Here is a 17,438-nt window from a genome sequence, read left to right on the forward strand (position 1 = left end):
AGGAAAGAAAGTGTATTCTCTTTCTCAAACAAGTCTGAGTTTCAGACTTGAACACTATTGTCGCCTGAAGTTGAGGAGCAACAGGACCTTTCCAGTCAATATTTTGGTGTAATGACCAAGGAAATTTCTCCACTCAAATGTAACAAAAGCGACTGCCAGTGGAATCTGTTTTCCTCAGATTTCTACACATTACGTGGAATTTCATCAGCAAAAATTGTTTGTAATGAAGAGCCTAAAAAAAAATTCTTTAAAGAACAGGATTAATTTGGAATGTCAGAGATTCAGTTCTATTAATCTGATAAAGACAGAAAGAAAATAGAGCAAAAATTCTTGGGTATTTTCTTTCCAATAAGTTTAACACAGATATAGTTCCATGAATATAAAATAATGAAAACTTATTTAGAAGGATAGGAATATAAAGAAAAATTACATAGCAGTCATTCATGATACTTCCTGAATACCACACTGACATCCCAAATTATAGTTCTACAGCAGAATAAAGGAGTGCCATCTCAGCTTGAGATTTTGACTTTGCTATAAAAAAGTACAGACCTCCGCAGTATCCATAGGGTGCGGGTTCCAGGACTGTCCGTGGACACTGAAATCTGCAGGTGCTCAAATCTCTGATATAAAATGGTATAGTATTTACAAATAACCTATGCACATCCTCCTGTATACTTTAAATCATCTCTAGATTACTTATAATACCCAAGACAATGTAAATGCTATATAAATAGTTATTATATTATATTTTAAATTTTTTTTTGTAGAATTTACTTTTTATTTTTCTTGCTAAGTTGACCAGGCTGGTCTTGAGCTCCTGGCCTCAAGTGATCCTCCCTCCTCAGCCTCCCAAAGTGCTGGGATTACAAGTATGAGCCACTGTGCCTGGCCATATATATTTTGTATTATTGTTTATATTGTTGCATTTTTTTTTCCAAATCTATTTGATCCATGGTTGGTCAAATCCGTGTATGCAGAGGACTGACTGTACACAGGGTGAGAATGTAAGCCTGACAGCCAAAGCCTGGGTTCGAATCCTACCTCCACTACAGACAGCTGTGCAATCTTAGGTGCTATGCTGCAGTCTCCTCATATATGAGGTAGGAATAATAATAGCACCTACGTATGCAACTGTTGTGAGGATTAAATGGAAAGTCTTGAACAGTTCCTGGTGCATAGTAAATGCTCCAGAAATGTGAAAAATGTCAGGTGCTATTATTATTATGTAGCTGTCAGTACCCACAACCAGAGAATGTTAGAGGTGGAAGAGATCTTGCCTATTACACAGTTCAATCCTGCTTAAGAATTCCTGCTACAGTATCTCTTCCAAGTGGACTGAAACAGGCTCTGTTATCAACTAACCACTGGTGATGGGAACTCACTACTTCCCAAGAAGTAAGGTGTGTCTTCCATCTCAGTGGCTCTACTAGTTAAACACTCACTTCGTAAGGGGACCAAAACCCCTTGTTGATCTTTTGTCCATCCATTCTTTTGCACAAGTCTAGTCATTCTCCCTTGTGGCAACCTTCCTTTCACACCCCATCAAGCCTATTTCCTGGGAAGAATCTGCTTTCCAGATTCTTCCAGCGATTCTAGAGCCTTTACTACTTTGAATTCCAACAACCATCACTGGGCATCCACTATATGCAAAGCATGTGGCTTTCACGGATGTTATGCATTCCCAAAGGGAAAAAAGATGCGTAGAGTCATTGCAGCTCACAGCTGAGCTATGGGCTGAGACACACAAAAGAGCAGTGAAACAGACTTGAGCATCAACCGGCAGGATGGAGACTCACCAGGAGGGATTACATCATAATCACACAGGGAACCACTGTTGCTTTAATCATTTATCTCCTGACTAGTTCCTCTCTGTGATGTGGAAATTGTATCCTCAACTGCCAATTTACCTAATGATTCAGAAAAGGGTAGGGAAAATAGAAAGGAGGGAAGGGCAGGATCCAATCACCAAAGCAAAATTGGGACAAGCTGACATATTTCTGCCAAGATTGGTGGAAACAAGCACAGATCTATTTCCTTTGAGCTGCTTTTTGTGAAATGGTGCCGGGCTGGCATTTCCTTCTCACAAGATTTGCTGTAGAAATCATAACTGTTAGAGTGGGAAGGAAATTGGAGATCATCTTGTCTAACGCTCCCATTTGACAGATGGAGAAACTGAGGAGCAGACTGGTTAAATGACCTGAAGTGGTGGCAAAGCTGCACTAATCTGAAGTCATCGGGTGCCTAGTCAGTCCAGTGCTCCAGCCGCTCTACAACGCTGGTACTAAGACAGGCGTTCATTAAAATCACTTGTTTCCATTTGACTTGAGGACTTACACTCATTGTTGCGTTAATCTCTGCCACCGTTTCTTCATCAGTGGGAAACTGATATATCTGGACCCCATTGCTGACTAGTTCACTCATGATCTTACTCTTGAATTTGTGCAGTTCATTCTTGGCAATGGTGTCAGCTTTTGCAATTATTGGAATGATGTTCACCTGTAAAACAGACACGTCCATTTTTACACAGTTCCAACATAAGAAAAATAGACAAGTGAATAAAACATAGCAAACAAATAAATAAAATTGCAAAACCTTAATGTAAAAAGTAAAGATGTTGCATGCTTATATCAAAACATCTGAAGTACCCCATAAATATAAACACCTCCTATGTACCTACAATTTTTTTTTTTTTTTTTTTAAGGTAGAGATGATAATGAAAATCAGACTTTCTACCTAGGTGAAAAATTAAGAAGACCTGAGATAAACTTTTAGTTCCATATTCAAACACTTTTACTTCCTCCCATCCTGCACTGAAAGTATACTTGTAATTTCCCCTCCTGTGCTACCTCATTTTTCTTTACAGAGTAAAGGAAGTGTTGCTATTCTATGACAAATAGTGATAACAAAGGAGCCTATTCTTTGAATGACCAACCACTCCTTTTAGACCCCTCCCATCTACTTTAGGCTCTTGATTTTTGCACACCCTAACAGTATAATAACAAAGTTTTTGTAAGAGCAGTGGAGTATTCCGTCCTATGCAGCCCAACATCCTTTCTTTCTTCTGATGACCTGAAAATTGCTGAGAGGAGAACTTTTGTATTAATCAAAACAAAAATGGTGTCGCCCACTGTAAAAGTTTTCAAAATCACACCAACTAATTCTTTTGAAAATCAGCTTCTATCAAATTACTCCTTCATGCCGGAATAAAACTGAGCGCCAAAGGCAAGGCTCACTTTCACAGCATCGGTTACAAAGAACAGGGGAGAACTCAGAATTTGACAGTAGTGGCAGGAAGCCCAGAAAGGGAGCCAAGGATACCCTAGAGCACAAGTTCCAAACCCTGTGTGGACATTCTTTTCCCGGCTGCCCCCAGCCCTGTGCACAGGACACATTTCTTAAATTCACATTTTAAGATTAATTTTCCCCTAATCCCTGTAAAAACAGAGGTTTCAATAAGATATTACTGACATCTGATATATAGAAGTATGGTCTTCACCCAGCTTAGGTGAGAGAAAACAGACTCGGTGAGGAAGCTGTCCTAGCCAGGGAACAGAGAGTCTTTCGGGAGGTGTTCAGGTCACATCTGCATGCCTTTGCTTCTCCTTTTATCCAAAGGCCACATTAGAAATCCTGATAAACCCAAATGAGATGACACGCTGACAGAAAGACCTATTCTTCAACCTATTCCTCAACCTGCTCCTAAGCTCACTATGCTTGGGCTTCCTCCAGCAAGTTGCAGACTAAGAAAAACATCATTGAGGGTGGGGGAAATGTTTGGATCAGGACTGGAGGAACAAGAAACTTCCTGTTGTTCTCACTGGCTATCTTTTATGCACATTTAGTATTTAATTAATGTCAACATAAACAAAATGGCAGCGATTCACTCCTTCTTGGGCAAATTGATCAGAGGAGATAGAGAAATCAAGCAATTTGGTTTTAAAACCTCTTTTTCCTCATTGGCAGGGGCTTGAAAGTCATTCCTGAAATGACCATACATTTGCTTAACTCTTCCCTTTACTTGTATAAATAAAACTTTGATATTATCATTTTCGGATGCTAGGTAGCTCTCCAACTCTCCTACGATATCACTTCTTTGAAAGTTTAACCTGCTTTATGGTTGGTTGTTTGCTTTTATTAGTTGTGCCTGTTATGCATTTTTCTTTTCCTTTTTCAATGAACTCTATTAAACATAATCATAGTGTTGGATATTATCCGGCTAGATCTGCATACTCAGCCCTCAGTTAGGAAGCCTCCTCAGTCTACTTCCTTCAGAACGTCTGTGGAGAACGGGGCACTCTTGAGAACAGGGAGGTCTGCCCCTGCTTCCAAGGACACGACAGACCCGGAAGCGGCCCTCACTGCCCGTGATCTCTCCACTATCATGGCTAATGGCACAGCTCCCAGGGGAGCCGAGGAATCAAATGGGATGAAGAAGGGTTTCTATTTATTCTGCGAAGAGTACTCTAGCTGCAATGATGCTTCCAGGCCATTAGAAGATTTTTCTATAAACTACTGTGTCTGTGCCTGCTGGAAGCCGAAGGAGCCTGGCTTGGCTTCAGCCTCTCCAGACCTCTAAAGGCCAGTTCAGAGGCCTTGGGGACAGGCTGATCTTCTGAGCATTCTCTCGCTGTTCTGTCCCTCTGGAGAGAAAGCATCTTTTATCAGTGGTGTTGTTTAGACAAAATCATAGTAACAACACCCAGCAGAGTCCTCTAAAGAGCTTTATCATCTAATAAGACTGTTCTGTGAATGCAAAAGGCATTTTGAATCTAAGAGTAAATATCTTCCATGGCTTTGCTTTGTGGTTGTTCCTGTTGCCATTTGTTTCATCCTTATTTCAGAATGTATTGTCTTCTATTTATTTCAAAATGGAAAGTCTAATTAATTATATAGTAAGGTGCCAAATTTTATCAAATTGACCAGTCTCTTCCTTCACGTGTTGTGAGAAAGAGAAGGTATAAACGTGGCAAGCTCAGGGATCACACTTAAATGAAGACTTTGCTTTACTTGAACACACGTGTGCAGTTCAGTTTTAAAATCTAAGAAGCTGGACCATTATCATCACAGAGACAAAAATTTAACCTTTTATTCCATTGTAAACTTTGAATTAAAACCAAACCTCTAGAAACCTGTTAGAGAAAGTTTTTTTTAAGAAAATAAACAAACTTGGAAGTTATATTTCAACCTCCCATGTAAGAATTAAAAATACTTCCTGAAAGCGACTTGATTTTTTTTTTCTAGTTTTGTTTTGTTTTGTTTTATTTTATTTTTGTCTAACAGGCAAGAGGTTTTGAAGTGTTTTTCTCATGCTGTCAAACACTGTTCCTGTAATCCAGGGCAAAAAAATCACATTGAAAGCAGAGAACAAATTAGGGCATTAGGATAAAGAAGATCTAAAAGGAGAGTGGATGATAATCAGAGTGGCAGCAAGTACCTTACTGTCCAGCTTTTTCATGGTGACCAGATCCAGGGACTTCAGTGAATGTCCAGTAGGGGCAATAAAGTAGAGGCAGGCATGGATCCTCGTGTCATGGTAGTTGAAGAGAGAACGTTTAATCTTCAATTCCTCTTGCAGGTAGGCCTCGAACTGGGCATCAATATATTCTACTATCGGCTTATAGCTAGAATGCAGAAATAGCATGTTTCTAGTCTCAAACCTCTTTCACAGTTTGGTGTAGACAATCCTCCATTCAACATCACAATGGCTTCTTCTTTCCTAAGGGCTAAAGCCCAAGTCCTCACCTAGTATCCAAGGTCTTCCATCACCTGATGCCTGAACAGGGCTCCAGGCTCACCTCTCCTGTCCCAGCCACACCCAACCATTTGTAGCAGCCCCCGCATGTCAAGCCCTTATTTCCTCTGTGTCTTTGCTCACGCTGGCCCCTCTGTGAGAACCTGTCTTTTTCCTACTCTTTTCCTGGCTAACATTGATCCTCTAAAACACAGACTGTACATACGTGGAGCGGGCTGCCACTCTCCCAAGGTGCATCCATGGAAGATATTGCTAAGAGATTGTGGCATTCTTTCCCGCTGGGCCAAAACTGGGCCTCAAAAATCCATCTGAGAAAAGTGATTGTGACAGCTTCTCCCTACTGATTGCCATTGGTGCACAAAATGAAACTGTTGTGTGGCTTCAGAATACGACACCACCACCTACTGCGAGCTATTTCCTGGTCATCTGCCCTATTCCTCCAGAGGTGGGGGCTCTCTGTGCTCCCATAGCCCTGTGCACAATCCAACTTATCTAGGAACTGAGGTGCCTAGACTATTATGATCTTCAAGATTCCTTTCAACTCAAAATCTTCATGATTTAAAGGTAAACGTTGTAACCTTCTCTTCTCACCCAATCATTCAAATCTGTTTTGGATAATTGTGTGTGATCCTATTAACTGACCATAAACACAATGACGAATAGCATATTGGGGATACACATTCCATAAACCACATGTCCAGGAAGTAAGCAGTATGTTAGGTCATTGGGGGAAACCCACTAATTTTTTCTGGTCTCCAAAGGGACTACTCAGAAGAAGTTTGTTTTAGCAACAAAGAGACTGTTCTATTAGGAATACAAAGAGTTAATTCTCCCCAAACTTATTGCCTTTCCGAAGATATAAGTTTTAAGAAAAATCAAAACATTTCAACACCTAAATCCCATACCCATAAGTTAAACTGAAACCCTTGAAAGGGAACCACAAATCTTTTATAATAAAAGTGACAGCAGACATCCTAAGAAAAACAAACATCCCCAAAATAAACAATAACCACAAACAAACTTATGAGCAAAACTGAAAGCAGTCCATAAAAAGCTTTTTGATATTTTTCTTTGGTGATTTTATCACAATCTATTGGTTCAATTAAAGTAGACAAAATCTCCAGAGGTTTAAAAAAAAAAAAAAGGTAGGATATACTTCAGGAATAATAAAATTCCAAATCATGACAGGCAAAATTCCAATAAAAAGAATCAATGAGCAATAAGATTCTTCTATATTTTCTAATCTTGAAATATAGACATATATTGCATAATAATAATATTTAATGAGATAATTATAGAGGATGGTGGTTAGAAACATGGATTCAAGCCAAACTGCCTAAAACCATAATACAGCTGCACAACTTACTAGCTGCACAGCCTTAAGTCACTAAACCTCTCTGTGTCTCAATTTCCTCACAGGTAAATCAGAGACAAAAATGGTAGTTCTATCAGAGAGCTACTGTGACAAATAAATGAGCCAATACATGCAATACATGTAAAGGGCTGTCATATAAAAGATATAACTATTTCATAATTATATAATAAATAACCAAGAATCAAGCCTGACTTTTTAGAAAAACCTTAAAAAAAAAAAAGGAACTTTACATTCACCCAGTTCTCTGCTGGTATCTGTCCTGCTATGGAGCTCATGCCCAGGAGGGAAGTGCAGCAGGCCACTCCAGTGAGGTCCACCCATGCCCTTTGCCCTTTCAGTGTGGGGCTGATCCTTCAGTCTCCTGACACTGAGGCAGATTTGGGGATTAGGGATCTTCCCTAGCAGCCTATTATCCCCACGGGTAAGAGAAGCAGCTCACAGCAATTGCTCCCCTGCATCCCCGGTGTCTGATTTTTAGCTCTTAGCACTTCTCCTCTCAATAGTAGTCCAAATACGGTTCTGCTTTCTATTAATTTCCCTTCTTGCCTCTGGGTTTTGATTCTGATCCTCCAAAGACAATGAGGCATAACATCACTCATTTTGCAGTGAGGAATGCTTTCCGCACTGGATTCAAGACATCTTTTGTTCTCTAATATCACAGACTTCCTTCTACCTGTTCTTATTATAGAGTCCTGGCCAATCATTCAACCTCCTTTCCTTTCACTCCATGTGTTCCCTCTAGAAAATCACACTTATTCCCTCTAGAAAATCACTAGCATCCGATAGATAATTCCACTCACCATCTATCTGATGACAAGTCATAAATCTCTACCTTCAACCCAGATCTTTTCTCAGAGCTTCAGATCCATCCACAATTGCTTATCCTATATTTTCAACTGCTTTCCCAACTAAATATGTCCAAAACTGAACTATTCATCCTGCCTTCAAACCTACATTTTCCCTGTATTCCTTAGCATGGTGGCCACCACCCACACCACTGGCCAAGTCAGAAAGCTGGGATTCAACCTGGAGCCTCCTTCTCTTACCTCACATACATAATAAATCTGAAATCCTATCTACTTTACCTTCCAAACCATTATTAACCAATAAAAATAAATGTATTCTTGGACAACAATTTACCAAAACCACTATTCCCTATGTCAAAGATTTAATTATGATAATAAAATAGTTTCTTCTTGATGAGACTCAAGCCAGCCAAGTGGTTTTGTACTCCTCATCATCATCCTGTAGATGAGATGAATTATCTGCCTCTTCCTCCAAATCTTTTCCACTTCTGCATCTGAAGTCAGAAAGAAAGGAAGCTTAATCCCAGCTTAGCCTTTTGCTAGCTCCAGTCCTACTAACACTTATTTATATTCTTTTTGGCCAATTAAAACTTCTCTGGATTGTGGCCATATCAATCAGAGGAAAGACAGGAGGACAAATCCAGTCTAGCCCTTACATTTTCACATAATTTTCTTTTAAGGCATGGAGATATTCCTTGTTACACAGCACTCATTTTTTTTCCATATACCTCCAGCCTTAAAACACACACACACACACACACACACACACACAAACGACAGAGGCTAACCCTAAAACCGATGGAAAAAGATACTTAGACAATGTTTTCCATCCATCCAACCTACCCACTGATCATTCTTGCAAAATGGCCAATGCCATCATTCAGAGACTGACTCTCCACTTCATATATGACCAAATACTTACCACGTTTTTCCCTTCTCTTGCTGTCTGTTAGCCAATTTTCCTTATCCCTTGACTACCTCCACCAGAAAGTGTGATTAAAAACTTAAAATTTAAAGGCCAAACAGTCCATCTCACTACTCTATAAAGATTTGGTGAGGTTGAAATTCCGTCTCGGGGATTTCAATTATTTCTCCCTTTGAGGGCTGACTATCATTATAGCTAGTGATACTCCATGGACAGCTCACCTCCCATCTCCCCAGTGTGGGGCAAACTAATTATTCTATTTCCAATTAAACAACAAAACTTGGTTTCCCTTCTTCCCCAGACCCCTTTCTTTCTCCACTAAAGAGTACAAACAGCCAAAACAAGGAAGCCCCTAAATAACAAAGAGTGAAATGTGCTTTTAAACATAACAGGAAACCTTACCAGATCTCTCTTCCTGCCTCCTTCTAGCTAGCCTGGTCTGAGGCAGATAATAATACAGCAATGCTGACATGTCCAAAGCCTACATAAACAAACTGGGACATTCTTGAAGTCTTGCATCTATGGCAGAAAAGCTTGCCTAATCCCCAAAGTAGGTAAAAATCAACATGGGTATCGAGAAATAGCACATCCCTTCCCGTATGGTTACATATTGATGCAGAAACGAATATCCCACTTCCAGTTTCTTGAGGGAAGCAGAGCCTGTCCGAATAACGATTTGTGAACAAGTCATTTGGCTTTACAGTCAACAGTGTCAACAATACCTTCTGAGGTACAGGGTAACAGAGAGTTTTAAGTGCCATTTAAAGAGGTTATGCAATAGCTGTCAAGAAATTTCAGAGGAAAAAAATATTTGGTATCTAGGTTAGGTTAATATCACACTTCCTCTCTTCTAAATCTCCTTGGAAACTATTATTTGACCCAAATGAGTCAGATAATTTCTTAAGGAGGGCTCCAGCTGCAAATATGAGCATATGCATTGTCCTAGCTGTTTGCTGCTGAGTGCTGATTGGGAAGTGAAAAGGCACCAGCAGCCCGAGGGAAAGTCCCAGTTTAGGGGAGAGGCAAAAATCGAGTAGCAGCACTGTGGCAACCCCAGTGAGCTGGAAGAGCACAGGGAATCTCAGCAAGAGGCTATGTGGAGGATGGTTCTCATTCCTAGGGGGAGAGATCCTGAAAAAGTACAGTTACTGTCTTCCAATCAAGGAATGCAAGAATAAGATTTTTCCTAACCCCAGGGAGAAAATCTATACGGGTCTGAGAGGTGGAGAACAGGCCTTGCTCTGGGTATGTTCTGTCACTATGCAATGATTGGAACCCCTTGGCTCTCTTCCCAGCTCCCACAATGCACTTGTACCCCCTTCCTTATGACCAGGGCTTTTCTCTTCATTTACTGCCCTTGGCATTACAAACAGCCTTCAGGCAGGGGCCTCTCCATCACTCCTTGTCATTGAGGTCATATATTAAGAGCAACTGCTCAGCTGCAGTGTCAGAGCCAAACTTGTTCCCTGCCCCAACACAATGTACAGATAGTCCATTTTGGCCAGATGCAAAATAAAATGTTTCTCACTCTATCTAACAGTTGTTCCTGTTATCACGGGACAATGTCTACTGAGGAGCATTTAAAGTGCTTTATAGATAAAATAAAGAGCTTGGTGCTCAGCTAAAGAATGAATTAAACACTTCTCTGTCATTACTGTGGTGCTCATACTTGTATCAGGAATAGTTAAAATGTATCTAGGCAATACACATTTCTAGATAAAAATAGGCGAGTTCCTCTTTATAAAACACATGTATATAATATACAGTTCTGAGGAATATGGAAAAAAATCCTGATACAACTGAAGTGTCTGAGCCGTAAGCAAACACACCCTAACTTACTGATTTGTTGTTCATGTCTACATGTTGGTCACACTAAGCAGGTAGACACTTATGCCCATAATGTTGTAACTGCTCAAAGATGTTTCTGGAAGCCCCATTCTACAATCACCTTTGGGTCTCGGGCAGTTTTATTTTAACTTTCTCAAACTTCTTTCGAGAATGAATGTACTATGTAAAATAGTCATAAGATATCTGAGGTTGAGACTGATGAACAGAATTGGTGCTCTTGAGAAGGAATGTGAACAAAATCCTGAGATTTTGAATCTTAACGAAATTTTAAGAATTAAAAACTTCCCTCAAATAAGAGCAAACAGCAACTCATGTTAAAGACCCAAACTTACATGGCTTTATAAATGGGGTATACTATAAAAGCTCAGTGTACTATTTTATCATTACACAGCAAGCAATGGTGAAGGCATTTGTTTACCTGGGGCAGATTTGGTGGAGCATCTAGAGACCTCCCCACTCTAGTGTGCTGGCTTCCCAAGCAGTATGAAGTGATTGATGGCTGGGGTTTCTGCTAAAACTGTTCTGTGGGGTGGCTGGGTGTTTCTCTAGATTGCTTTTCCTGGTAGGAAAGCCCAAAACCTAGTTTCATGGCCTTTGTGGAAAGATGCTGTAAGCTAATTTAATCCCTCTAATAAATCTCCCTTCTGCTCCTACTAGCTGGGATCAATTTTGATGTCTGATTCTGACCTCAAGGAAGAACATTCTCAGAAAAATTCTCAGAGGACAAGAATATCACACCTTTTAGGCAATAGAGGACCAAGCCCCACAACTAAAAAAACCCCCAAAACATTTGGCCTTTAAATTTACCTGGGATGGATCCTGCTATCTCCTCATCCATTTATGTCCCCCCAAAATCCCAAGATGTACCTGTCATCTTTATTTATCTGGTCTCCAAATCCCACGGTGTCAACGATGGTTAACTTCAGTCGTACATTGCTCTCCTGAAGCTCATAACTTCTGGCTTTTAACCGAACACCTGGTTCATTGTGAGTAGCTGGGTCACTTTCAAATTTGGTGTTGAACAAAGTGTCCATTAACGTGGATTTGCCAATGCCTGTCTCACCTATGTAACCACAAAAGAAAAATTAGAGAATGTGTCAATGTCTTTCAGACATGAGTTCAGTTCATCAGTATTTTTTTCATTAGTCATGATTATAAAGTTTAAAAAAGAAAAACTGTCACCAGAAATGCCACTGTGAAGAGATAATTCTTTCTATGTGTAATCTATGGAATACCTTTCTAAAAATGCCTCAATGAATTTCAGAAACTATTTAGCAGACAGGATTTCAAATTTACAGATCAAGAGATTCTTCTTTACCTCTGGATAGAAAAATTGTACTTGCAAGTTTGCCCATGCTCAGGTTGTATATTACAAGAACATGAACTTTACCTCTTTCTCTCCTAAATGTCAGAGTATAAAACTATATTACTTAAGGGATAAAAGACTATACTGTTGAATTTCTGTTACTTGAAACAAGTGATTCCATTTACACTGAATTACCTAAAAGATCAGTTAATTCAACACCAATATGATACTGTGTCATATGCTTTCCAACATAATACAAAAGTGAAGGAGGACGAAGTCTTTCTGGATTTGAACTTTCTCTGATTAGAAAAGCCTTATATGGCTTGCCTCTAACCATGATGATTCACTTATAGGGTAAAAGTTGGCCAAGTACATTCATCTTACTCTTTAACCTTTCCTGTTGTGTCCCTGAACATCTAAGATCATAGAATTTCCTCTTTAGTCAGGCTTCATTCAGCCAGTATTTTTCCAGTGCCTACTATGTACAAGTTCTGTGCCAAGTTCTGAGAATTCAAGAAACTAGCCTGATGGGGTGGTCTCCCACATCTTAGAATCTGGTCTAGAACATGACTGAATAATACCAGTCAGACTCTAATTTATTATTATGGGAACAACATTCTAAGTGTTTGTCACAACTGCTTTCCCCTTATAAGCAAGACCATCCTTTACACCCATGACCCTGCTAGTTGGCCACAGACAACTAGACCATGGCTAGGTCCTGACCTAAAGGCAACCACGGAAGCGCAATCATTTCACTATGAGCTGGGGCTCCACATTGGAGAGTGGCCTATCTAATCACAATTTTTCTCTTTGGGTGTTTGAATGAGATACATGCAATCTCCACACAGTGTGAAGGCATGAAAAAGAAACGATATACAAAGAGAGGTAAGTAAGCAGAAGCCATGAGGCAGCAAAGGCTGTAAGTAAACGGAAGCCATGCTGCAGACAGAATGTGGGCTGGGAATACAGGGAAGAGCAGATAGATGGCGTAGAGTACTGGAAATCCATCATGAAATTAATGCTTGGGTGCTCACTGTGTGACAAGCATAGGTGCAGGGATGAAGTAATGAACGAAAACAGACACTGACACCTGTTTGCACTTCTGTAACATCCTAAATGTCATTCCAGATTTCTATGGGGTCTGGTTGTGCAGCGGTTGAGACGGTTTCCTGTCTTCTTTACTTTCCTGAATAGTCTTACCAAAAAAAAACCCTCCATAAAAGCAATATAAAACCAGTCTCTGCTCCCTAACCTGAAACAGTTTAACAAGTTAATACTCACCATCCATGGCTTAACAAATTAGCTTTGAGCAAAACAAAGTACTGTGTAGTGGATACAGAAATAAAACAGGGTTCTCACTAGTAGTTGATACTGAAGGTACTTGAGTCATTTTAAGTACATGCTACAAGTGTAACATTCTCAAGCAGAGCCAACTTCTTTTCAGGATTTACCTATTTTTAGAACAAAAAAGGCACAAAAGCAGATCTGCCATATAAAAGTTTCCCCTTTATGGGAAAGGCTCTGTCAGTAGAAAGTGACCTACTTAACTTTCATCTTCTTCCCTAAGAATAGCAATAAAGACTTCAATTACATGGCAAGGACTCTAGGTTACCTGGACAAGATTGAAATTATCATCTTATTTTACTAGGTTGAAAATTACTTAAGCACCCATGTGAATCAGGAACACCATACTTTTTTTTTAAAGGCCTGGTAATTTTAATTATCATTTACATTAAGGTGGAAATTACAAACAATTAGCATACCAGGCCCTACTTATAGCACAGGGTTAATCAATGGGTTGAAAAAAACCACTGTTCCTCTAAACTTTGGTGTGCTTTGCTTTCCATTTCTATGCTCTGTGCTTTTAAGAGCTGTAATTAGACACGGCAACCCCAGCAGCAGTGTGATTCACCAAAAGCAGTTCAGCAGGAAATGACAGCTTTTGGAAGAAAAGGAACTCCAGAAGAACTAGGGAAGTTTTTCAATGCATTAGCTTATTTTCTTTAACAGACAGGGTCTCACTGTGTTCCCCATGTTAGTCTCAGACTCCTGGACTCAAGCATTTCTCCTGCCTTGGCCTCCTGAAGCACTGGGATTCGTTTTTGAGGCTTCTCTCTAATCTTTCTAAGCGGAATCTCATCTATACTTTTGAGGACCCATAAGACAAAAATTTCTTTCTAACTGAATAACTAAAAGCCTACCAGGCACAGGTTCCAATTCAAACCAAACAACCATAACAATATTTTCAGAAAAATCAATGACTAACACTAAAGTATTTCAAAACTCCCTAGCAGACTGCCTGGCACAAAGGAGACATTTATTGAAAGTTAATTGCAGGCTGGGCACGGTGGCTCATGCCTGTAATCTCAACACTTTGGGAGACTGAGGCAGGTGGATCACCTGAGGTCAGGAGTTCAAGACCATCCTGGCCTACATGGTGAAACCCCATCTCTACTAAAAATACAAAAATTAGCCAGGTGTGCTGGTGGGCGCCTGTAATCCCAGCTACTCGGAAGGCTGAGGCAGGAGAATCCCTTGAACCTGAGAGGCGGAGGTTGAAGTCAGCAGAGATCACACCACTGCACTCCAGCCTGGGCGATAGAGTGACAGACCCCATCTTAAAAAAAAAAAAAAAAAAAGTTAATAGAAAACAAAAATGATCATGGTGGTGATTTATACAGAGATATGCCACTGTGGTAGATTTTTTCAGAGTCTGTTGTTTATTCTATCATAAATTCATCTGCCTAACCACTTTATTGTTACAGTAATTAGAGACCCTATTGAAGTGCTATCTGGGGCTTCTGTTTTTCCTGTTCCTGCCAATGCTAGGGGGAAGGCAGTCCTACCTTTTCCATTCTATTCTCAGGCTTATTTAACCCACGAGCTCTAAGGTGAACAAGGCAAGGGAAAAACAGAGGGATTGTATTATTAATTAGAAGATAACTGTAGATTGAACAAATTGTTGATCTGTGATTCAGCTCTTTTACTCTAATTGCCAAGACTGGCTACTTGGGTAAGTAACTGTGCATGGGGATCTGCCTGCCTTCCCTAAATATTCTAGATTTTACTCTTGGATGGAATCAGAGAGTCAGAAAGCTACATACCTAAGTTGCGTTGTTCTTGTTCCTCATAGAATCACCTTTGATGAAACAATCTCTGGCATAAGATGAGCCAGCATGTGGCACCTGGCATTTCATTAAACAATTGCACTGACTTAGAGGATGCCCAGGAACCCAGACCACTACATACACCAAATCTCTTTTCTGAAAATCCATCGAGAAATTTTTCCAGGTAAAGCTGTGTTTCATCCGGAGCAATCATTTTGTTTTTACTTTATAGATACTATAAATCTGTCGTATGTTAAACTTTTTGCTTGTGTTTAGCATATAACACATGCTCATTAAATATCTGCTAAATGAATGAGTGAATTAATAGTTTTCTCCATGCTCTGACCACTAAGCTGAGAGAAAAATGTAAATGTAATACTTCATCAATTAATTGCTATAGGCAGGCCTGATGGCACACTTTGAGTTCTGATTCTATCCCTGGCTTCAACTTTATTTTCTAGGGTTAATTTTGTCTTTATTTATTTTACCCTATAAGCCATTTACATCCTTTCCTGGAAAACAAGATGGGATAAAAATGTTTAAGATTTGATTGTAAATTTCCACAATTTATGTTGACACTATACCTTGGCTAAGATGGCCTTACACTACACTTACCTGTTTTCAATTCCTGTTCTCTCATCCCCTCAAAACAATTAAGGTTGAATTGTGGAAACATTTTCTGTTTCAAAATGTATTACTAATTTACTTTGACTCTACTATCAAATTGGCTCTTCTTCAAAAGCAGAGATGTTACAGTATCTTATTCACCGTTGTATGTTCACAAGAAACAGACAGCTGGATCAATGTTGATGAGGTTTTTTTCCTAGAGTTAGTATCATTTTGGAAAATGGATGAGAAAGATATACAAATTTAAAATTATAGAAAAAGGCTAAATGCTAATTTAGATCTAATTTAGATTCTGTGGAGAATTACAGCATGGGTAAAACATGAAAGGCTTTAATTTAAACTAAAATGTAGCTTCAGGAGTGATTTAGGTGTGTTGTGGCAAAACAGACAGTGGGGGAATGATGAACTCCTGGGTGTTCTGTTATCTCATTTAACATCAGAATTCTCTTCCCAGTGAAATGAAAACTATACTTCCTCTATTACGTGCCTTCCCAGGACCAACAGAGATGGGTTCTAGCAGCAGACGTTTAATTCAGTATCTCTGAAACTAGACTTAGTTCATGCCAGGACCATTTTCTGCTCTGGTTTATTTCCTGTGCATTCTTTCAAACTACAGGCTCATGCCACAAAACAAAATTACAATTCTGAGACCTTTTTGGTAAAAATTTTCCTTACTGGGATCATAACTTTATTTTTTTGTCCTTAATTCCTTCCCATATTTATCACAAGTAAATTCACGCTATAAGTATCACATGTGAATACTGTGCAAAATAAACAAATGGGCAGTAAGAAGGAGTAAGTAAGGAGGAAAAATTACCATGGATGCTCTTAAGTTAAATATAACACCTACTCCTCTATGCGGCTGTCCAAATATTTTGATCTACTTTTTATAGACTCTTACTTTAAAAATAGATGGACCATTGATTGACAGTAAGTTTTTTCTTATAAAGATATTATGCCATAAAATATCTATGGCAAAGGGATTTGATATTCAACTTTCTGAGGATGATATTTAATGCTGACACTCTTATCTCCCAAAGAACTCATGCTAGCCCCAAACAAGGGGCTCCAAAGGGTTATGGAAAACGACCTGGAGAGTTAGATATGCTGACAACGAAGGATATCCAGGACTTCTTGTAGACTGAAAAGAGGAAAATGCACAAGATGAACTGCATGATCTCATTTGTGTAAAAGCAAAACAAGAAAGCACCTACATAACTGTGAGAAAGCTGTTTTTATCTGTCCAGTATGTGTCTCTTCCAAGCCCTATCTCCTTTCTGATCCTGTCTTCTTGCCTATGGGGAACCTCGTATGTTTTGGAGTGAACTGACCCCATCTTCCCCGCAGGCCGAGCGTGTGACTGAGTCCTGGCCAATCAGTGAAATCCTGACTGTTGGGTGAGACGTGTCAGGAATGCCTTGTTCCTTCCCCTGAGGTTGCTAGGCTGGTGATGCTGCCGGAGCCAGGCTGCTGTCGTGAGGAAAATGCCTGAATGTGAAGCAAGCAGAAGCAAGCAGGATCAAGAACCAGAGAAAGAGGCCTGACAGGGCTCTTTGAACTCCTGGAGCCAGCTGCTCTTAATTACCCAATTCACCATATTACCTTTTCAGTGTGTGTTGGAGGGTGGGGGAGAGTCTTAACTGGATTTAAGCTGGATTTCTGCAATTCTCTGTGGAAAATTTTCTGACA

The 17,438-nt window shown here is 39.7% G+C and overlaps 1 protein-coding gene across 3 annotated transcripts in view; it reads right to left on the bottom strand.

Annotated features, from left to right (window-relative positions):
• SEPT11 (septin 11) overlaps positions 1-17,438 on the bottom strand; it is a 91,360-nt gene that overhangs the window by 23,936 nt on the left and 49,986 nt on the right. For all 3 annotated transcript variants that reach the window (XM_025385161.1, XM_025385160.1, XM_025385162.1), the window contains exons 3-5: positions 11,577-11,772; positions 5,438-5,624; positions 2,338-2,499 (exon numbers count right to left, since the gene is read on the bottom strand). In XM_025385161.1, coding sequence (XP_025240946.1) covers positions 2,338-2,499; positions 5,438-5,624; positions 11,577-11,772 — 545 coding nt within the window. The remainder of the gene's footprint in view (positions 1-2,337; positions 2,500-5,437; positions 5,625-11,576; positions 11,773-17,438) is intronic.

Source organism: Theropithecus gelada, chromosome 5 (genome assembly GCF_003255815.1).
Source record: "Theropithecus gelada isolate Dixy chromosome 5, Tgel_1.0, whole genome shotgun sequence".
Classification (NCBI taxonomy): domain Eukaryota; kingdom Metazoa; phylum Chordata; class Mammalia; order Primates; family Cercopithecidae; genus Theropithecus; species Theropithecus gelada.